The 24,125-nt window shown below is 36.7% G+C and overlaps 1 protein-coding gene across 4 annotated transcripts in view; it reads left to right on the top strand.

Moving 5' to 3' along the window:
• The window catches only part of rbms1a (RNA binding motif, single stranded interacting protein 1a), a 70,411-nt gene that overhangs the window by 25,553 nt on the left and 20,733 nt on the right, over positions 1-24,125 (top strand). For 3 of the 4 annotated variants that reach the window (XM_015358991.2, XM_006636550.3, XM_015358990.2), the window contains exons 2-4: positions 9,415-9,593; positions 18,685-18,743; positions 24,015-24,106. In XM_015358991.2, coding sequence (XP_015214477.1) covers positions 9,415-9,593; positions 18,685-18,743; positions 24,015-24,106 — 330 coding nt within the window. Of the gene's footprint in view, positions 1-1,080; positions 1,592-9,414; positions 9,594-18,684; positions 18,744-24,014; positions 24,107-24,125 lie in introns of those variants that run through there. The other variant, XM_015358992.2, reaches the window with a different exon arrangement.

The following is a 24,125-nucleotide window of genomic DNA, read 5'->3' as shown; positions in this document are numbered from 1 at the left end:
AACTCTTCATCTTCTATTTTGTACATGCATAATGATTAGATTATACAGGATATCAATAGTATAGGTATTATTGACCATTATGTTCAAGTAACCTCCTATCTACGATGTCTGAGTGTATGCGCACGTTTTACTCTGTACTTAACATAATTGATTTACTCGTTTCAGGTCCCAGTTAAAACTAAGACACATTAGACGCGTTCCTCCATCAGCTTAAAGCAGAAATCAGAGATGTAAAGCATAGCTCCTGTTGCTCTCTGATGAAAGTCACCCCCTGTGGAGTATGTGTTCTGGAACTGTGTGAATAATGCTTTATGTATGAGTCTAACACTTGAGCATTTAGCTCATATTAGGTTGGTTATTTTAAGAGTTGAGGGGTTAGGGTGGGGCTGCGCGTTCATGAATGCTCAGTGGTTACACCCAGAGGACAATAACTAATTATATTAAGAATAGGTTAGTCAGAATACTTCATTCAAATATCAGAGACGTCTCATAAGGGGCAGAAGGGTAGGCGAATCTGTTCAACCCGAATTTAACAGGTCCACCGTCTAGAAATGTGTTTTATGTTGCGCGATCGATACAGGAAACCGGTGCAAAATAGTTGATGTTTAGTATATTTTGAATGACACATTTTCTTGGTAATTGTTCGTGCTGTGTAGTCATTGTTCCCCTTTAAACACGGATGATTTATATTGTTTAATACTGTTGAATGCCTTTCGAAACGATATTTCTAATGTTAATACATCACAATAAAATCAAAACTCGGCCAGCACGACCAATAAAAACGAAACCGCGTTTAAGAAACAAAGTCCTTTTAAGAACAAGGTTGCCAGATACAAGACAAGGCTCATCTATAGCCCAATTTGGTGTTAAGCTGCTAATTGTAATATGAATGCCAACCCTGTGAGAAATAAAACGTTTCATTTTCGATTATTCACGAATACTGTAACTGCATCTTCGCAGGCGTTCCCTTAACTACACGCAGCACCCGATCGCAGCTCTACGGAATTTGTGGAATGCCTGCCAGAATATACTAAGAGCTGCAAGCGGAGGGTGGGGGACTACTATGCAACACATTTCAGGACGTAGCAGTGGGTTTTGTGTGTTGCAGGAGGTTTCAAGATCACCGGCTTGCTTAAAGTAACCACGAGAGTGACAAATAAGCTTCGCATACTGTGAAAAAAATTGTTCTGGGGCAGATCGGTTTGTTTTTGGTCGTTCCCTATCCAATATAACCGAGTGGTTTCGTCCTTCCCAGTAGGTGGATCTGTGCAGCAGGGAACTGAACCGAGATCAATGAACTCTGTTAAATAAACTGGTTGGGAAATCAAAGTTGAGGCAGATTCGCTATACACCGTAACAGAAACTGGGACGCTGCGTATTACAGTGGCTACTCCGTGTGATAGCGACAAGGATTATTGGGTTCCGCATAATCCTTAACTCTATCTGGTATAGAGTGTAATTAAATAACTTTCTGCCGGGTTTACCTTTGGATACAAATAAATCAAACATCTGCGCAACGGGGGCAACTCGAAATTAAGGGATGATCTTTGCAAATACAGCCAACCCAGTGAGGACGACATATCGTAAGCAGGTGGGCCTGAGATAAATGTTTAAGAATTATTATAGTATACCTGTACACGCGTTCTTTAGGCTTGTTTTTAAGGTGCCGGCGGTTGTGTTATTTTATCCGTGCTGTAACTGAGATCTTGTATCTAAACACGCACATTATCCCGAAACTCCGCAGCCATGGAGGTGATAAGTCAGATGCTGGCAGTGGAGGGCAGTTATTTACTGCTGCTGATAAAATGTATCTCAATATGGGGGTCAGATATCGGTGATCTACAGTAAGTCTTACGAAATGTACACCAGAATGTGCCCGCTTTTGCAGTATTTTTAAAGTAGTTATAATTGCGAGCCAGGAAGGCATTTCTGTAGTTACTTTCATTAGGAAGTTGGTATAACAAATAATTCTTAAAGTACAGAAGTAGATTAGGTGGAGACACTGGGTAGCCTAACACCAACAAAGCCATTGTAATATCGACCAGGTCGTTAAGTTATTTTGGGATTTCCTGGTGAATGCCATTGAAAAACTATTTCTATATATGTTTCCTAATAGGTATTATTGACCAGGACACGGAATCTATACTGTCGGTCGGTAAATCTACTATAGCTTAGAGAGGGGAAAAGTTTATTGTAGTGGTCTGTACTGTATGTGTCAGCATCTTGCAGTACAGAACAGTCCTTTTACAAAGTGAGTATGGAGTCTGTGTGATAGTGAACCACACAAGCTTTGCTGCTCAGCTGCTGTTTCTGTTTTTCATTCACCGATCTTGTTTGGAAAACAGAACTAGCTTAGGCCTTTAATATTTGGCTATATGAGCACTCCTAAGTGCACACACGTGTTGTTTCCAGAAATGTTCAATCTATTGACAGAAACGCATCTGAATACAAATTAATACGTGGGCTAAACTCAGATCACTGAAAGAAAATCGGTGACCTTGTCATAATATAATGAAAAGTGGCATAACGGAAAGAATCCTGCTCTTATATTTGTCATTTGATTTTATTTCCTCTTCAAACATTTGAAATGTGCCATATTTTATAATTACTTGTGACAACTTTTAAAAAAAGTGCTTTGTACTTCCTAAGTAATTTTCCAGTTAAATTTTTTTAACTTGGACCAGATGTTTTAGAAGTTGAAATGTCAAGTCTTTTTTTTTGTCTCTATTTTTTTTTGTCAAAGGCTGCCACAGTATGTAACACTTCAGGGGTCTTGCGTGTTCATTTGCTTGGTGGCAAAGCTCTACGGGTGTTAGCAGTGAAATGAGAAAAAGCTCTCAGGGCGAGGCCTTTTACTGGAAGCACTGTGTGTTTGGAGTGCGGATATGGCTCTTGCTTCTGATCTGCAGCCGACTGATAAGATGTACTCTTTTCTAGCCTTAAACTTCTCAGACTTTAGGGGGGTTAATAGGTCCGCAGAACCAGGAAAACAAATAGGCTTTCAGTCCCTGAAAGGGTTTCGGAAACCGTAAATGTGTGGGTACTAGAGGGACACAAAATTTAGGGCACCACTGGCATCTGTCTCAAAGGTTCCCTTTGTCCACATATAGCCATCAGTTAGCCAGACACTTCCTACAGAGTCGTCTGTCCACCAATGGGGTGGTCAGATGATTCACATTGGTTTCTCAGAAGGGATCCAGTTTGCAGTCTTAACAAGTGATGTCATAAGATCTAAAACAGATACAGTGTGTTCTGTTCTTTTCAAAAGCAGCAGCCTACATTATGTGCCTAAGTTTAACACACATGAAACAGTTTGGTCAAAGATAAATTATAACCTTATCGTTTAGGGAAAAACAGGAACTTCCTTGTGTTTCTCTGCCTACCATAATTTAAATGATGATTATGATCTAATAGTAAAATTGAAGGTGCATTATGAAATCCAAATCCTTAGAATGTTTCTGTGCTTCTTAAGCTAATTGTCATTTAAACTTTAATATATGCCTATTCGGCATAGGTTATACTGAAAGGAGATTCAGCTATCAAATAAGTAAATCCAGTTAATAATTAAACTGATTTCTTTATTTGATCTTTTCCACACAAAAAAAACATTTAATGTTTTGAGGTCTTTCTTGATGTACTGTAGTCCTGTAAAACTGTTTATCATATTATTTGTTTGCAAAACCTAGAAAAACAAGTTTATTGTGCACATTACCTGGATATCAAGAATAAGAAATTGAATTGTTCAAACTAACATGTTAAAATTACTAGAATAAGATTTATGTGTTATTTATACATGAATATACTGTATGTATGAATGCTGGAAAGGACAATGATTTTTGTTTCTGAATATTGTCATCAAAATACATTGTTCTTTTTTTCTTTTTCTGTTTGTGTGTGGTATTGTTTAATTCAGAATGAGCAAAACACAACAAAATGAATTAAAAATGTATATGCAGGAAAGCTATGTTTTCTGTTAGAACTTCTAATCAATGGCACTATTTGCAGGAGAGGTTGAAGACTGAATTTCACCCTCCTTTTCTCACTGTCACTAAAGATCATGTTTTGGATTTGTTTTAGAACTTCATGCCAATGGTTTTCAATCATCTCGCACTGTTATTGGAGACATGTCACACTTGACCTTTTATCTCTTTCGCAGCTGTTCAAAGTTTGAATCATACATGTTCATTGAGTTGTTGGGGACTGTAATATATTACCTTATTTAGGTCTTCATTGACGGATGAGCCTTTTGTTTCTGGGGTTAAATTAAATTATATTTCCAGATTCTGACCATGTTAAGTGAGCAATGCGTAACTGTTATGGAATATAGAAAAAAAATAAATTTGATTGCTTATGTGTCAAAATTCAAAATGTATTTTTGCACAAACCAATTTATAGCACTGCCTCAGATTTTCAAGGACTCGTGATTTGGATTAAAGATGATGAATTCATTTAGGGGTCTTATTCCAAGTCACATCAGTTAATGAAGGCATTCGGCAGTGCAAGTGGGTCTTGGGATAGTGGTAAATCAATCAAGAAGGAGAGGGAAGTCTGTTTTTTTTTCCTTCCAGTTATCTTTTAGCATATCGCGTTTTGGTCTGCATAAGTGAAAGTATTGAGAAAACGGCATAAGAGTGGCTACACAGTCTGACTTTATTGCCATTGAATTGTTCATTTAGCCTGGATAGACCAGGTCTGTGTTTTTTGTATGTGAAGTTCGTGATCATGTGTGCTGCTCATGCTGATGTGTAAATGTCAATTATTGTGCATTGAGCTCTCTATGTTCTTAAATGACTTCTATCCATCCGTTATCAGAAAGCCTCTTGTCCTAGTGAGGGTTGTGACAACCCTGATCCGAATCTAGAAACCTGCTTTGCAAGGTGGGACTGAGAACCCCTGTTTGCTCTTGCGCTGATCACAACACCTCTCTGTCGCAAGGCCCTGGAAAAACGGTTCTTTTGGGACAAAAGCACATTAAATCTAGCCAGCCTGTCCTTTTAAAGTGAGAGGAAATGTGTGCAAATAGAGAGCACCATGCAAGCTCCACACAGAATCATTACCTTTTAGTCCAGTATTTGATCTAGAGTATAACCACTTGAGTATGGTACATTTATTAAAAACCCCTATGTATATCCTTATGGATTCAAGACCCTTGTGTTATGATGTAGGTTGCTGTTATTAACCCCATTTTGTTTTAAACCTCTCAAATTGGGTATTTTTTAAGTTGCTTTCAAAGTAGATTTGTGGTTTATATGCTGATTTTTTATTCATTGTTGTATTGCAGTCAAAATGGTGGGTTTGCATGCTGGCTTGGTGGTGGTGGCAGAGGTCCTGTGTCATGTTTGATTCTGGCCTTTTGGCTCCTGTTTGTGTGGCGTTTGCACATTCTCCCTGTGCTTGAGGGGAGGAGTCGCAGTATTCTCCAGCTTCCCAAAGACTTGCAGGTTAGGTTTGCCTGACTACTCTGAATTGTCCTCAGGGCTTTGTCCTCATGAGGAAGGTGACAGGGCTTTCCTCCAGTTTAATTTAGTACAGTTTACCCTGGAGTGAAGTGACTTTGTTTCTTCTTTTCCATAGTTCTAGTTTGGAAGTAAAATATAGTAGATGTTAATGGTATTTCTGACATTGTTTTGTATATTTATATATTTGGTTTTGAGTCAGTCGCACTTCCATATAATGAATCTTGGTCTTTAGTGTTTAGTCTGAAATTGCACATAAAATGTAACCCCCATGGCGCACTCCCAAATTTATACCAGTCAGGAAATGTTTTTGGAACCTCAAATATTTTCTAACTCCTTCTTCAGAGCTCTGATCAATGATAATTTACTTTAAGCTGAAAAATGACTACCTTTAAAAGTTTACCTTGAAAGAAGAAAACTCAGAAACGACTTTTAAGCTGTGTGTGAAATTTGGAAGTCTCCAATACTGCATTTGCTTTGTTTGTAAATTTAACACTTATCCTGAGTTTTACCTTAGCACACAACCCAGTTGGGGTCAATTTGATCCATCTCATTTGTAATGAATAATCAATTCAGTTCACTTTTGTAAGCCTCGGTGACATGCAGATTTTGTAGGTCTGAGACATTTGCTTTATAAAGAGATCTGAATTAATGTGGATTCTGTAAGAGTGTTTTTCAAACTGGTGAGTGCTAAGTAAGAAAGACATCACACTTGAAAATGCCTTTCCATTTTAGATGCTCTTTTCTAGATCGTCTTCCTGTTTTGCTGCTTCTTTTGTAAGCCAGTTAGAAGACAATATTTTTTTTGCTGTACTCTTTCAAAATCAAATACAAATAAAATCAAATATAGATCAAAGTAAGTTACTGCTCTGCTGTTTCACACATTCTCATAACTTTTATTGCTTTAGTCTTCGTTAATGTAAGGAAAGTGGAGATTGTTTTAAATGCCAAACAAATCTTTCACTTTCTGCTACGGTTCTTATCAAGCCATAAACATAAAAAAATCTTTGCGATCATAATATCCATCCATTTTTATGATTACTTCTTCGTGGCGTGGGGGAGCCAGAGCCTATCCCAGCAAGCAGTGGACACAAGGCAGGGTAAATCCTGGATGGGACACCAGTCCATTGCAGAGTGCGCACGCACACACACACACACACACACCAGGGTGAATTTTCCCTGAAACCAGTTTGTCTTTGGACTCTGGAAGGAAACTGGAGCACCTGTTGGAAACCTATGCAAACACAGGGAGAACATCCAAACTCCGTACAGAGAGCCCCTCTAGGTCTGTAATTGAACCCAGGCCCCCAGGACTGTGAGGCAGCTGTGCTAACCACTGCGCCACCATGCCGCCCATGAGCATGATATCACGTAACCCTAAGTACAGTGTATTAAAAGATTCATCATTTTTAGAGATGCTGTAACCATCCATCATATGGATGAGCTTCTCTCCACATGCTTTTGGCTTCCATCAAACTCTTGGTTATAGAGATTTCCTGAGTCTCGGTTTTCAAAGAGTTTTCGAAGTTTTGAATCCTAAGTAATAACCTATTGGGTCTCTATGCTGTTAATATTGGCATTTATTGCAAATCTCGCCAAAAGCAGTTCTCTTAAAAGAGAATACCAGATGTACTTGTGCTCTTTTATGAATGAGTAAAAGGAAGGAAATGGTATACCACTGTGGGCTGATCTATGGCTTGCTTAAAACAAGTCGAGGGCGTTTTAGCTGAGCTTTGCCTCACTTTAAGGTTCAGGTCATGGTTTTTTTTCCCTATTTGGAAATTATTGACAAAGTTTGTAACGTTAACTTCATTAAAAAAATACCGTGGCAAAACATATTATGAAAAACATTTTATACATTAAAATGACATTTTACATTTGTATGAATCAATTTTAACAAATGCAGTTTTTGAAAATGAATTCTTTACTGCCCTACGATTGTTAAAATTCAATTTCTTGAAAAAAAATAGAGGGGTAGTGGATGTGAACTAATCTATTTTACATGTTCTAACAAATATCAGTACTACATATTGTATCTCACAGATGTATTGCATTCAGCTGGATTCAATAGATAGCACAGGCTATGCATTGAATAACCCAAGCAGGATCATATTAGTCTTGCCTCCTTTCATATAAAATCCACTATATGACGATTTCATCCATGAAGAACACCATGTTTACAACTCAAGGGAACAGAATGCCACCCAGACACCCTTGAAATGTATTCTTCTCTAAAACTTAATACAGGGTTATCTGTTTTTTTGTGTGCAAGATTTGAATATGCTGGCAAAAGGTTATGCATGTCACAGAAATAACATCCCATGGCATTAAACAAAGACTATGGTAATCCAGGATCTGAAGCAGCAAACATTTAAAAAACACAAGGTTAACTTTGTTCTAGTACTGGTGATGGCATGTGAGCTTTGGAAGCTGATCTTAAAGTTGGACTGCCTCCAATTGAAGATTGCCAAATTCTGTCACCACTCTGTGCTTCGCATTCCATGAACTTCCCCTGCTGTGTTCTTAAGAGTGATCGGAGCCTTGGGTAAAAGATTTAGGTAACAAGTTTTAAACATAATCATGTTTTTCAGTTCAAACTGAACTAAAGCAATTGCTCAATTATTCAACATTCGTTTCAGTTACAGTTTCTAGAATATGCTGGGTTTACCATCAAAGCTTTTTTTTTTGTTTGACATTTGTTTTTTTCATAGTAGTTGAGGTGGGTAGCTGCGTCAGCATGTGTAGTCTGCAAAGGAACAAGTAATAGGTTTATTCTATGCTGAAAACACAACGTTTCGGCTGTGAAGACTTCTTCAGGTGAGAAAGACAGGGCAGAAGGCAAAGATTAAATAGCACTGAAGAACAAAAGTTGGGAGAGGGGAGGGGGTGGAGAGGCAAAGAGGTCACTCAGGAAGTGCAAATTTGTTTTTTTTTGTGTAATAGAAGATGTCATTGCTAGTCAAGATCATGCGATAAATGACATATACATCTGGTACCTTCTTTAGAAGCACACAGCAAAAGATTGCGTTACGTCTTGAGCTGTGGTTGATGAGGCTACGATGAAGTACACGTCTAAATATATATTTCCTTCCAAAGGATGATCATGTGACAGATTAGACTACATTTTTCAAACATTCCAGCCCAAGTTATTACGCGGAAGATGTAAAACATTACAATTAAAATGAAGATTTTTTTTAGAAATGAATGTTTGTTTACAGTTGAGTTTGGAAGTTAGATTGAATATATGGAATGAAGTCTCTTCTTATAATGCATCTTAAATTTGATTACACGTAACTATTGCAAAGGAGGAAATGGGTTTATTTTTATCCGTGTGGTTTGCTTAAAGAAAAGAAGCAATTGAAAATTTCACTGCACTTGCATCTGAGTCAGCACTGGCTTTGGGCTTATTGTTTGATGAGATCTATGTCCTTGTATATAGTCAGACTCTCAAAACCTTGTTTTTATGATGTGTTGCATTTTGATATCAGTCTTGAAATTTGCCTTTGTAATTTGGCATCAGCACCTTCTTGGCAGTTGTTGATTTTACGTGTGAGTGATTCCCTCCTGTAAGTGCCATAAGGCAGTAAGTTGCACTGCATGGGAAATCGAACTTGACTTGTTAGCTCAGCAGTCACTGGAAGGTGTGAGGATTGCCATCTCACACAGTCTTTGAGTGTCACATTGGTGTTGTGTTGCAGCTCTGTTTCCCTTTTGAATTCCAGTGTGCTTTCTAGCAAATGCTGAATACCATGATATCCGTGCATTGCATTAACACACAGACTGTTTTTAGTAAAGTTTTCTGCGTCAATGACCAATAAGGTCAGTATAGGAGGTATCAATGAATCAGCAGTTTTCACTTACAACATCCACGAGTTGTACACAACACTAGCCTTTTTGCTCAATTGACCCATGATCCAGAGGTCAATGTCACTAATACTTTCTTTCTCTTCCTCTGCAGCAACCTGTTGCTCCCTCTTCGCACCCTATGGCGCCGCCCAGTCCCAGTACTAACAGCAGCACCAACAACAGTAGTAGCAGCAGCAGTGCAGGATGGGAGCAGCTCAGCAAAACCAATCTTTATATTCGAGGACTGCCTCCAGCAACAACAGATCAGGACCTGGTCAAACTCTGCCAACCGTGAGTTGACGTAGCTTCTCCTAAAACTATATGAGCAAGAAGAAATAAAGATCACTGCAGCATGACTGCTGGAAAGTTCATTTGCTTTTCCTGTCCATAGATCCAGTCATAATCTAGACATCTAATGGATCATATGTGATGACATGTTTAGAGTATGATACTGCTATATATATAAACACAGGACATTTGCCCGCATTTTTTTACAGACAATGAAGCTGCCTAGCGTAGGTTTCATATACTGTATATATATATACACATCTCTGCATGAAGAGTTAAGAATTGAAGTAAATGATGGTGTCATGCATGGTCCTGGAAAATCTGATGGCATTACATTTTAATTTAAAATGACAAATGAAATGTTGGTAGCAGCAAGGACAAACTAGAACCTAATAAAAACTGGCAGTTCTGGCATTGATGCTGGGTTTTGGTATGTGTTTGTTCTCCCAGAACTGCTTGCTATAAGTAATAGATGCAGGCTGGCTGCTACTTAAGCTACTTTTGCTACTGTATACCAGTCTAGTATAAAAGGACCACTAAGGTGACTTTGAAATCTCATTTTCCCGTCATGAAATCCCCCCCATGCACAATGTGAAGCTGACTTTGCAGCACATTCGCTCTTCTAGAATCTGCTGTCGCATCCTTATTGTGTGTGAGGTGTCTTTGTCTGGAGCGCACAGCTCTGTAGGCAAATAAATTCCCTTTGTCTTTTTAGGTAAGCTCATAGCAGATACAGCAGTTGTAGCTGTATGAACCTTTTCAATTGGGTAATATTATGAAGTTACCTAAATCGATGTTTTATACATTTTAGCCTGGAAGAAATGTTAGGCTATGTATTGCAGTAGTAAGGGTATTTTTAGTTTGCATCACCTGTATCATTCACAACATAGATCTGCACTGAATTTAATTTTATCTGAACAAAAATGTATGGCTGTTAAAGTTTAATGCTCTGGAGTTGAGCACTGTACAGTAATTCTGATAGGTGTACAAAAAGGTTTGCAACTAAAAAAAATCCAACTATTTCCTATGCTGGCCATGAAATCAAAATGAAAACATAATTTCTTCATTTTACACTACCCCTGTATCAAATATAACAAAATAACTGAATTTCAATATAACTATTTTAAGTTTATTTTCAACAGCAAGTATGGTGAGAAACTGAAGTAACTTTGCTTTGGGGCCTCAGAGAGATTATATTTAATGGAATGGTCATTTATATTGTAGATTTATTGTTGGATTTGGTTGGCTGACACCCTCATCTAGGGAGACTTAGTTTTATATTGACTAACTAGAAAGCAAAATATAGATGTGATTACAAGAAAGTACAATAAAATGAATTCAATTATGGAATGGCAATAAAATTACAATAAGGCATGCACAATGAGGTTCGATAGTGCAACGCTTGCAATCTACAACAAAATAAATCGTGTTTCTGTAATGAAAAGCCTTGCCATTCTTTTGGAGAGAACTATGCATGTTCTGTATGGCAGTACATTGAATTTATGTAACTTAGGTTTAATTAACTCGCTCAACTGAAGTGCAGTTGAAGAACAACATGAATTCTGTTCTTTTTTTGTCCAATGGATGACAAACAAATCTCAGGGTTTTTTTCCAGCATTATGGATATTTGTAGTAGGCCACTATGACTACATTTTCCCAACTTATGGCACTCAACTGGCAGAGCATGGCTGGGGTAGGGTATGTTAAGGGCTCTCAGCTTTTCAGCACACAGCGACTCCTCTAACTTGCCAGCTACCCATGGGTTAGTGGTGACTTTAGTGACGGACACACTGCTCTTCCAGTTAGCACTAACTTTCCTGTTGACACTGCAGAGCTTGTAGTGTGATAAATGATGATGGCAGCACAGAAGGATGTTAGAGGAGCATGTTCACATGTCTCATTCTCTCATTGCTAGAGAGCTGAGCCCTAAATCATTGCCCATTCGAAATGTAATTGGTATGTAATATTTACTTATTCCAAAATTAAAATCAACAGACGAGTTTAACACTTAATATGCAAATCAAATTTTATGAACCTTGAATAAAAATGATAGATATGTTTTATGGAGTATGCTATATAATTTATTTAAAGAATTGGATAGATGTGTAGATATAAATATTGGGTTGTTTTCTCATTGTACATTTTAAATTTTAGAATGACTTTAGACATTTAATTGCATATCCTTGATAATTAGTGATCAGTGATCAGTGTTTTTTTTCATATTTTCATTTTTCGAATATGTTTAATGTGTGGGAATAACAAGCTGAGCCACAATATTGTTAAAAGAGCTGATGCCTGCCTAAAGATATAGAATGAAAGACTATATACAGAGTGCACACATCAGCTCTGTGTGCTTTACAGAAATGCCCCCTGCTGTGTTTTGCAAGGGTAACTGTACCATTCATTAACAAAACGTTCCCAGAACCTAATCAAAGGGATTCTGGAGTGCAAGTGTAAATACAACTATTTTGAAAGACTGGTATACTTTCCAAACTGTTAGAGTGGGCAGTCATTCTGTGTGTGCTGCAGAAGTTAATTCCATGCTGAAAAGCAGAAAGAGAAAACAATAAAATGTGTAATTAACTTCTAGTTAAGCTAGGCTGACTAATCCTTTAGGAGATCCCATATTTCACAATTTTGTTTTTCCACCCCAGCTAGGGAATATTAATCAGTTAATGATTAAAAGATCAAAGCCTGTTGCTGTCATCAGCCAGTTAATTGTTAATCAATTAGAACGCCTTGCTTTGAATAAACACAAAACATTAATCATGCATACAGTAAAAGGAGGCATTCATTGTTTCAACCATCATGGGTACATTTTGTCTGAAGTGACGATGGTTAAATCTTGTCCCTTTTTTCCCCCCAAGTTCAAGCACCCAGTATAGCCAAGGATTACAAAGAACAGATTGTTTCTGGTGTGACACATTCCATGCATGATAATTTTGAAGGCAACTTGGATTTAAAAAAAAAGCCAAGCCAACTGATAACAGATTCACACATTATTGACTTTGCAAGCCAGTGTAAACACAGCAAAGGATAAAAGCATTGTGGGCATATTTGATTAGCACCCATATTTTGCAATCTATATGTGCTTTATCTCCATCTCAATATTGCAGTATCTCAACCTGTACAATTTACTAAATGAGTTCCTTTCACAATTGTATAATATTTATGCTTATGAATGTTGAGAGTGGCAAAGTATTTGCAATGTATTTCAAGGTTTGCTAGGTGTCTTGAAAGCACCAGCATCTAAAGAGCAGCCAGAAGCTGTTGAATTGGTCCAGTTAAGCTAATAAAGAGCTGATGTAGGGTGTTGAACTAAATAGAACTGAAAACCTGCTGACATGCTGGTCCTCCATTATATGGCTCGTACACTGTGAAAGCAGTGAATGAGACCTGAAATGTGTTTCACTGTTAATGGGACTGTATAACTTATAAGACAAATAAGACTAATTCATTAATAATATTGATGCTGTGGCTTTATATATACTATGATTATTTTGAAATGATAGATACTTTATTGATCCCGTGAGGGAAATTGCAGTGTACAGAAAATGTGAAAAACCCAGTATTTTGACTTGCTTTGGAGTTTGGCAAATATTACAAAACAGACTTGTAATTTATAACAGTTTACAAAAAAAGTATAAGAACTACCAGACATTTGATAATGAAATGCATTTTGCAAGTACATGAAATAAGGATGACCTTTTTTGCCCGGACTAGCCTCTGGCTTTGCAGAATTGCTTTCTGATGGCCTGCACATAGACATTCAATCTGATTAGCAACAGAAAAGCAGTGGCTTTCAGAAGCTCTAAAGTAACAGTATTCCCACTACAGTTGCATTCAGAAACTGGCTTTCCACTGCACAATGTAACCTGCTAGTATAATTATCGGATTCTTCAATGGTCTGCATTAACCCTTCTTTTTATTATTAAAGTGATAATCAAAATAGGTCGTTTGTTTAGAATGCAAATGTTAAAAATACATTTTTTTTTTCATTTTAGATATATTTTCCTCTGCTGTCTGTGTACTAACTTACAGGTGATGGCTGTCTTGCAGTTAGCTGTTAATGGTCTAAACAAACTATAATTTCACATATAATGTTAATTTCATGAGTATTCAAATATTACTGGAGTTTTCTCATGTGGTCTGTCTCATTGCTTTGTAGGGTTTTCCAATTTTACGGTGGTTAAAAGACATTTAGAAAAGCACTCTTGCAACTGTGTTTATGGGCGCCTTCAAAGTCTACCATTTATTTAGATTTCTGATTCAGATCATGGCCAAATCCAGAAGATGGGCTGTGTTCCAAAATCATTACTTTTCCTTAAACAGCCCTTCAAGGAATACCATCAGGTATTGCTGTTGAAGATATAGTAAGGGCGTAACAGTTGTATTTAAATGCTAGCTGTTTCAATCATGTAATATGTTATTTTGTTTGTGTTTTAATGGGGTGCCTAGTCAGCGAACTTCGTCTTCATTTTCTGAACATATGAAAAGAGTCCATTGATCATGTTTGCGTCTATATAATGTGGAAATGCTTTGCTTTCTCCATTTAAGTAAACTTTTTTTTAATGTGGTGTTTCCTTTGAATACTACCTTTACAACTGAGGTAGTGAAATGCCTCTGAGCCAAACTGACATACAGTCACATTATATGCGGTTATTTTTTTGTTGGTGCTGCCCTGTGAGAGATTGTGGAGTGCCCAGAATCAAGTGGATGCTTCACCCCGTTTTATAATTCAATTCCACTATTTGCCGTTCAGGTCAGAATATCCTCTAATGGTGTCCACGGAAATCAATAACCATGCAGCAAATAGTAACAAGAGCCCTGATCGGCAACCGTAATCTGATAAGGTTTGAAAAGGAAAGGTGGGTGAAATGAGAAGCCATTGTTCACCCGCTGGGTCTTGCAGAAATGACATTGTATCTGATTCGGACTCTTGCACTAGTCCGTCTGGCTACAGTAAGTTAATTCATTTGTAATAGAATTTCAGCACTAGCTAATGGTTTTGCTGTGTACCAGCAACCTTGTTTCTTGTCTCTTGCAAAGAAATGTCAAAAATTAATTTTCCCTGTTTCCCTTTCTTATGTGAAGTTGAATAATACATATGGTTTTCCAAAAGATTAAAAGTTTTAATTATGGAGGACCGATATTTGTTGAAAGGATTATTTAAGATGGTTTCCAGACCCATTTTATCTAACTTTATGATCATCATTTTGAAGCGAATTACAGAGCAAGCCTTTTATATTGTGGATGAATTACTGTATCTACGTGGTCTCACAAAAGGCCAGAAAAATCTGTAACTCTCTTTTCTCATTTTGTTATTTACCATCTCAGCAAAAAAGGCTTATTTTAAACACTCTAGTGAAAACTATTCAAAAGGTGTGTTCCACTGTTGTCTGAAACAATACCTTGGTAATTTTATTTTTCCATGTTAAGAGACTCCTTACATAAATATTTTTACCCCAAGATTTAAAGAAAAGCGACAACAATTTCCATCTTTGTTTCACACTGAAGGATTAATTAATATTCATAGTCTTATACATGTCACAGTTTCATTGACATTGTAAACAGACTAGCTTGAAATACAAAATTGCTATGTAGTTTGAATGACTGTGGTTCACTGAATCAGTGGAATTTTCTACAAGGTTCAAAGCTAAGACTAGACAATAGAATAAAAGAGATTAGTCCGCTGCTGTTTTGTATACCTTGGTTTGAAGCGAAGACTACTACTGTACATGATAAATTTATTCTCTTTACTATTTGTAGCCTATAGTCTGTTTCTAGTTTCTAAATCATTTGATTAAACTGTATTTTTTAAATGTATGTAAAATCGGTCTGTTGGCTTCAAACATAAATGCAGAAAACTCAATGTTACAAACCTTTTTTCTGTTTAATTTTGATTTTTCTAGTTTGAAAAGTTTAAGAACGTAAGTGGTAAGACACACAGGAGAAGGCCATTTGGTCCATCTCTCTTATTTGGTATGTATATTTATTAAAAACCATATTTTGCACAGTTAAAAAGACTCATGACAGAGAGGCTAAAGGCATTGAGACCTTGTGAGAATCGCATAAAGTTGAGGGTCTTGGGTCAGTATCAGACTCTTATTAATATTCAACTCATGGTTTACTTCCTGTTCCAGGTCAAGGGTCAGTCTCTCTTTTGAGCTTGTATAGCAGTGCTTTGTTTGTAGTTTCTTTAATCTTTGTTGGCAGGCTCTTTAATCTCCATAAAACCCGTGTTGCCAAAGGGGATTCTTGGATGTTGAGTAGTAATGAAAAACGTATGTGTAATATATAATTGAATGTGACTTTTTGGTGTTGGGTATTCAGTATGACTGTCTTAGAAAGTGAGGGACAGGTAAATTTGTGTACTGATTGTATGCCTGGTGAGCGTTTTGTTTTCATAAGATGAATGATTAAGAAATTCAAAATTTCTGAGAGTCAATATTAAGCAGATTTTACAGGTTTTATAAATATCAAGTATTAGTACAGCTTTTGAAATGGCAGTGAAATGTCATGATGATCTTTTCTTTGGAGTTTTATCACTTAATGTGCAGTGGAGCTAATGACAAATTTTATTTTTATTTTATAACTAGTAGCCTTGTACAATACACCCAACAATGCCCATGATCTTTTATTATGCATTTTTTGCTAAATATGATATTGGTGATGAGCCTGGTAACATATTTAAGAGTTTTTTTTTACTTAGAAATGTCCAGGAGGTGCAAAAATCACTGCACATTTTGAAGTTACTTTGACAGCTTCTAATAGCCATGTAACATTATAACTATTTAAAATTAGTTATTTTTTGGACAAAATGATTTAATCCTAAACAACTGCCTCTTCAATCCAAGTAAAAGAGAACTTCTTTTATCTTCTTAAGAACATAAGAACACTCACAAACATAAATAAAATGCTATTTGGTCCATCTAGTCCATTTGGTAGTTAGTAGTTAATTGATCTGACTGGTCTCATCCAGCTATGTCTTGGAAGAATATAAACAATTGGGTTTTGTGGACAGCTTATTCCTGACTCCCACAATTTTGGCTTCTTCAGTATAAAATTTTTTGCTTTAAAGAAGGGGAATGATTTATTAAATTTCATTTTCTCAATATATGTCATGGGTGTAATGCATTACATCACTGCTCTATATAGTACAAAAAAAACATTATTTGAAAATATAAGCACTGAGATATTTTGAGTAGTCCAGTTGAAATATAGGCCTATATATTGAAAAGTAGTTCAGGTGGGTAGCTGCCTCAGCATGCGTAGGCTACATAGGAACCAGTAGTAGGTTTATTCTACACTGAAAAGAGGAGAAAGGAAACTTGTCTCCTCTTTTCAGCATGGAATAAACCTACTCCTTGCTCCTATATATTGGTAAGACATACGGACTATTGTGCACACACACCAGAAATACATGTATAAACTGTCAGCTAGAGTAACCACAGCTGCAGTCATTTAACATAAAAGTTCTGTAATTGAGATGTAATTATTGTTTTGGATTAAATAAGTTAAATTTATATTTAAGGGTCAGTTTTTTCTGTCATTGCTGTTACTTTAACTAGTAGTTAAAGTGGTCAAGCTGAATAATTCTCTAGTTTTATTTGTAAATATATATACTTACAGTGGCCTACATTTTTAGAATTAAAGTAATAAATATTTTAATTTTGTGCAAGGCCATTGCGTATGAAACAATCCACCAACATTCAGTGTTAACACGAAATTAATCTTTTAGAATGGATAAATAGAAAAGTAAGAGCTGGAAAGGAGTGTAGTGTAACATGTTACCATTTAGACGTCTCCACAATTATAAGAGTCATTTATATCCTCCTTATGTTATTCCTTATGCCTAGTCTTTGAATGCTGTAAATCCTTTTATTAGAGTTTTCTGTGAGGCCTGATCTTCTTTTGCATGTGCTGGTACTTAGCCACTCAGAAACTGCTCCTGAAGCGACTTTTCATAATTCATGAGGAAGTGTGCACAATACACTAAAATCTGCTAGATTGCTTTCCCCCTACAGTGATTGTTTTTCTTCAGGTTTGCAAAGTTTAAGCAGAAAGAATGTAACAGGCGCACTGCAGAAAGAAAATAAAGGAAAACTAAGAGGCCTTTTAAATTAGCTTAATATTAGATCCACCTTTGTTTGTTGTCCTAGCATTGCTGTCCATCACAATGTGGTGTAATTGATTGCTGTATCTTTAATAACAGCACCACTTCTCACAGTGACGTTGTATCTCAGGAAATGACACACTTTCTGGTTCCAAGAAACAATATTGTTGACTTCATATTGTACACATTTCCGTTAAGAAATTAATTGCCTGTTAGTGCAAGTAAATTTATCATACTGTTGTTTCTTTTGGTAATAATGATTTATTACAATGTGGTACTTGACATTGAGTTTAATTTAGCATTACACATGGATAACTGGTCAAGGTAACAGTGAAAAAGCCCTTCATATTCTTCTCTTACTACTTTCTTGTGCAGTATGATGAATTAGGTTAAAATGCAGTCTTTAACTTCAGTTTTAAGAGTTAGCATTTGATTTTTTTTTAGCTTTTTAATCCTTAAAAATGAGAAAATAAGCACATTTATGTTACAGGATCACCTAAGGATTTGGATAGTTATGGCCAGTTCTAATTGCCAAGTTACTCTTTCCTGTCTACATTAAATAGGTTTTCTTCTGGACTGTAAATACTGAGAAGAAATTTTGAATCTTTATGCTGTTGACTTGAACCATATTTATTACATTTAACTATCACCTCGAAGAACATAAATATGAATCTGGCTGTTAATCTGTTTTTTGTCATGTGGGTGACAAGTTACCCTTTGTGGCTCTGCTTTGTCTGTAAAGAAAACGCATACAGATTTTTTTAGAAAATTACATTGTCTGATTTTCTTTAAAAAGGAAGTTGCACAATGAAGACTCATATTTTGAAAGCACTTGTATCCAAGTGGAAATTGCTTACTATTGCACCCCAATGCTTTATACATGAAGTCATGGATTCTTGAGCTGAGCTCCTCTTTCACTGTAAATTGACTGCAGTGAGACTTTTAATCCATATAAAACAATCTCTTCTTCTTTCGCAGGTATGGCAAAATTGTATCCACAAAAGCTATTCTGGATAAGACTACAAACAAATGCAAAGGTATGATCTTATTTTTTCTATGAAACACTTGGCTTCCCTCAAATACATATAGTCTTTTTAGCCTGTGTTCAATTCTCACTTCCAATAATGACTATGAGTAGAAGTTTGTGCACTTAAAACTTCATTCTGACAAGGCACTGCTCAGTATCCTGTCCCAGCCTCCAATACAATGAAAGGAACTTTTTTCACCTTTACTCCAGCTTCCTCTTTCTCACCCATGTTTGAAAAAATCTGGGACTGGCATCTTACCCATCTGCGCTTATAGCACTGCTAGGTGAAAGTTGCCAAGTCAAGTTGTTCTTCTAATAGTTGATTGTCAGTTGTGCACTATGTCAGCTATTGGAGGAAACCCAGGTTCAGATCTGTTTACAGTCTCTTCTGGATACTCTTGGTGTTGGCAGCTATTTTTGAGGAAACCAGACCCAGAAGCAGCTTTTTTTTCCACAACACTTTTATATAAAACATTTTTTTCATTCTACAGTTGTATGCTTTTGAGAATATCTACACAGTGCAGACCATATTACCAAATCAGTTTAAAGAAATATCACAAAGTAAAGTTAAAAAGATTATTTTTAAATAAAGTTCATGATGCTAACAACTCATAGTTAAAGCTGTTGTTAGATAATTTATTAAATACATTGGAACATAGCTACAAAATGTTATTTTGGTAGTTGGTACAAATTTGTGATTTTTATGCTTGTAAAACCTTCCTTGCCTTCCTAAATAGCTCATGAATATATGACAGGGTCATTATCGGGGCTGAAAATCATTCTTTGCTTATGTATCCATATTCAATTCACGTAAATGAGATGGTGATGGTATTTTACCCCCTGTCAGTTCCCCTTAATAAATGCTCATTCCAGGGTGATGGGAAATGCAAATATTTGTAATTTGAAAGGCCTAAAGTATGATGGCTTGTCGTAAAACAGCATCACAGCAACATCAGCTCCACTCTGAACAAATGGGAGGAGTGTATTCTTCGGAATAAAACAGCTGGAGAAAAGGCATAAGGTATCTTTTTTTAAAAAAAATGCCAGATACTGTATAGGTTGCACTTTCATAGAAGGGCATTGGAGGTTTGCAAGACTGGCAGATGGCCCATGCTGAGCACAACGCCCAGGCTGCCACTTTGACTTGAGTAAAGCTGACATGCGCAGCATTGGCTGGCACTGGGTCCATTTTTTTGTAGGAGAAATGAAATGAGAAAAGAGCTTTGTCCTTGCCTGAGAAGGCCAAAGCTGCTAAGAGCTGGCCATCACTGCATAACGCAAATCTGCAAGGATTACATGTTCTGTAAATGGCTGCTTTAGTGTGTGTTAAAGTGGCATAGTAGTTCTTGATTGCTTTTTTAACTGAACTATTCATGCCTGCTTTTATTAACCAAGGGCAGAGGAAATCTGCAGTCATAGTGCCAGTTCTGGAGGGAGTGTCTTTAGCCAAGAGAGATTTTAATCGAACTTGGCACCCAGCACAAGTGACATGTAGTGAAATGAGTTTGTGCTAAACCAATCACTGCACAATGGGTGTTGACAATCATTGGCCCTTTGAGCTACTACATACCCTTTGGGGGGGCTTCAACTGTAGCATCTCAGTGTTGAGGAATTGTAGAAGAGAAAAAAAAATGGCGTTGGCACTGAATTGGCTACAACACTATTAGCATGATGCCTTCTGCATCCTGTGTCAGTGTTATGCAGCACCATCTTTGTTGCAATGGTGTTTAGCCCATATGACTTTGCAGTGTCCTCAAACAGTGAATGTAAAGGAATTGTAAGTACGTAGAAAAGTCTTCTAATAAAAAGGATCTGTTTGACCCATCTTGCTCGTTGGTAGCTAAGTGAATCTAAAATTTCATCCAGCCATTATGTAAAGGCCTCAAACACCACATTTGTTGCACTTATTGCACTTCAAACATCAAAACATTATTATTAAACATCCTGAAGACTTCAGGCATAAAACTTGAACATTTTGCCTATAATGAATATATACTACAGTTGTTTGTTTCATATAATTAGGTATTACAATTAATATATAATGGAGGTTATACTTTATTGCCTCATAGAAACAACTAACACATCGACTTCCAGTGTTCCTGCTATTAGCAGTATTTCTGTTGATTGGAGTCATGTAAATATAAAATATTAATTGAGAATCAAGTGAAATATAGTTAGATAACTCAGTCGTCATGTTTAAATTTGAAAGTAATTGTCTGTTATTTACAGTGCATACCAGGTTTATTCCTGATGAAATAGGACATAAAAATATTATGTCCAATAAATTGGATTGTTTTGCTTAGGAAAATCTGCAAATGTTGTGGTATCATCTTAATAGTGTTGCACAGAAGAACATGAAATTTGTCAAGCGTAATTTAAGTCCACAAAACACGAGGGGAAATTTTTCACACCTCTGTAGGTCGTATTTTTGTAAGTCCTCCTCTGGCACAGATTACACTGACATGATGCCTCCTGTAGTGTTATGAGGTGTTTGCATATCAGTGGGGGAATTATTTCATTGGATCATTCCTCTAGGCATAATTTCTATGTTCCTCAGAGCCCATGTTTTCCGTTTGTGAACTGCTTCATTGAGTTCAGACCGCAAATCTTCCATTAAATTGAGGTCTAAAAAACGAAATGGCCAATCGAGAGCATGTATTTTGTGAGCAGTTATTGACCTCTGTTGATTTTGGATTATATGCTTTGGATCATCGTCATACTGGAATGGCCGTTGTGGGCACGCTAGAGTGTCTTGGCAGAGGGAACCAGGTGTTTGGCCAGATTGGCTTGTTACACGTTGCAGGATTTCTCTCATCTTAAAAGACTCTTCAGCACCCATTAATACAAAACATAATAGACCCCCTGACAATTTTCACTCTGGATGTGAGTTTTTTGCCTTTTTTACTCCGGACCTGATGAGTGTGTCCAAAAAGGTCCATTTTTGTATCATCTGAATTTTACACGTGGTTTAATTGTGATTCAGATGTAATTTGCCAGTCTTGGCACGTTTTTGTGATCTTTACTGACACTGGAGTTGTGTTGGAGACCTCCAGCCTTTGGGTTTACAGTTGCCTTCTGAACTACTTGTCGAAAGCCTGTGGTGGCAAGATACACTTGCAGCCTTTTTATTGTTCATTACAGCGATAGCCTGAAATGTCTTAATAATGGACACTACAGTTAAAACTGTTAGATTAAGCTTTTAGTTAATTTTTACATGATCAGTATTTTGATTGTGGTCTTCTGAGAGATCTTTGCTCTGAACAATGTCCAGCAGAACAGGAAACCTTTTGAGGTCTGTCTCTGTACATCGAGGCTTCCAATGCACTTCCAAAGAACCAAATTGTCGCAGATTTCATGTTACGATTTTTTTTGTTGATGTGAGTAGTTCTGAAAGGCACAGTATTTGATGGAATGCTTTTTTACTAGTAGCAGCTTTGCTACCTGCCTTCACCCTATAGCAGATATTATCCATGTATTCCTGAAGTCAGACAGCTTATGTACACATCTCTTAGAAAGATGTCACAGGTTCAGGAACTTTGGTATGATGTATGCCCCTAGTTTCAATGTAGCATGTACTCTTGTAACAATTACCCTGCGCTTTCTGTTTAAAATATCTAAATATGGATATGCAGGCTACACTGCCTGGTTAGGATAACACCCACAATGTAAATTGAATTGTGCATCTCTACTGTACAGGCCCTCCATATATGTATATATAAACATAACTGCACACATAATAACATTTTGTTAATATACTCTTATTCCTGTGCTAGCTTTGTCATCTCAAGTTCTTAATTTGGAACGTTTCTTCCTGGTAAATGCCTCGTATTTTCTGTCCACAGCATTATTTGCCCTGAGAATTGTACTGAGAGAAAGTCGCCATCGTATGGCACTTTGTGGCATCATCAAAACCTCTCCACAAGGAAGTGTTAATGAGCCTCGGAGGTTGTATCAAACACTTTCACTAGGTTTAGTGGTGAAACCTTGTAAGAAGCATGGTTCCAAAATCATAATATTGCACAAATAAATTACCTTGAAAATTTATTGCTGGGTTCTATATTAGTGCTTTGCAGTGTGCTCAAAATTGCATTTCTTTATTTCTCAAGTTGCCCCCAAGAAGTAAAAATTTAGTAAGTTTATTGCCTACAGCTGTAATTCAGAACAGTCTCATAAATTTGTATTTCCATATTTGTATTTACTTGTTTAGGCTTAGCTTAGCCCATTTTAACAAGAAAATGTATCTGTTATCTTTAAAATGATACTGTAAGTGATTATCAATTGATACATAAAACATATCTTTGTGCATAGATGTAACCAAGCATGTGAGCTGGAACTTGAAGTACTGTATGTATTCCTGTTATCAGCTTCTGCAGCCTTGCCTGGTTATCGTATCCAGGTTTCACTAAGTCCTTGTTGTTGACTCTGTATGCTATTCCAACAAAAATCTTGAATGTTTGACTCTTTAAACATGAAACCAATAGATGCTGCCATAGTAGGTTAGGAATTCATCCAGAGATATGTGCCCCTTTATTTGATCACATGCATTGCTTTGTCTACTGTATTTTAAAGCAAAATCAAAATCAAAAGAAGCATAATCTACTGCGGTACCTAAGTGAGTTAACACCTTTTATGATATACTGTGGAAGTAACATTATTGGTGCCACTTAACCATGCAGTCAGAATGGGGAAACTGTCAAATATGCTGTTTTCTTGTTGTAAAACCCAATGTAGTATGGAGGTAGATGTGTTATATCTGAGCTGGAGTGCTTAAATGCTTTTTTTATTCATTTTTTCTTGTTGAACTGTATGTACCCGTGTACCTGGATTTCATTTAAATGTTGAAATTCTAAACAAAGACAAAGCTTAAGCATATCTTATTATTCACCCTTATTTCCGTCATTATGATTAATAATATTAGTTGTATTAGGGAGCATGTCTCCGTTGTTCTGTTTTTATGATATTCCTTTTCGGTGGATGTGTAGACATTTAGAAAAAGTGGAGTCACTTTTTTTTCTGTTGAAGCTGTGGTGAAGCAGTCATCTCAGTAAATCTTTGGAAACAGGTTTTACCTACAAGAGAATTGTATAAAAATCTAGGCATTCAATAATGTTATGTAACCCAAAGCTATTTCCCCCATATTAATCTTAATTCTCCCATAGTAACATTTGTATTTGAAACCGGTTCTGTGTTGTCTTTAAAAAGCCCTTTTGCAAGTGCAATTACTTTGTGAAGAGATGAACCTTCCTCATGTGTTAAGGTGAGTAATTGTGTTCTTTTTCAGGCTATGGCTTTGTGGATTTTGACAGCCCAGCTGCTGCTCAAAAAGCTGTTACTGCTTTGAAGTCGAATGGTGTCCAGGCCCAGATGGCAAAGGTAAAAATCTGATTTAAAT

The sequence above is a fragment of the Lepisosteus oculatus genome, chromosome 12 (genome assembly GCF_040954835.1).
Source record: "Lepisosteus oculatus isolate fLepOcu1 chromosome 12, fLepOcu1.hap2, whole genome shotgun sequence".
NCBI lineage: Eukaryota > Metazoa > Chordata > Actinopteri > Semionotiformes > Lepisosteidae > Lepisosteus > Lepisosteus oculatus.
The sequence above is the reverse complement of the archived record's forward strand: the minus strand, read 5'-3'. Positions and strand labels throughout refer to the sequence as shown.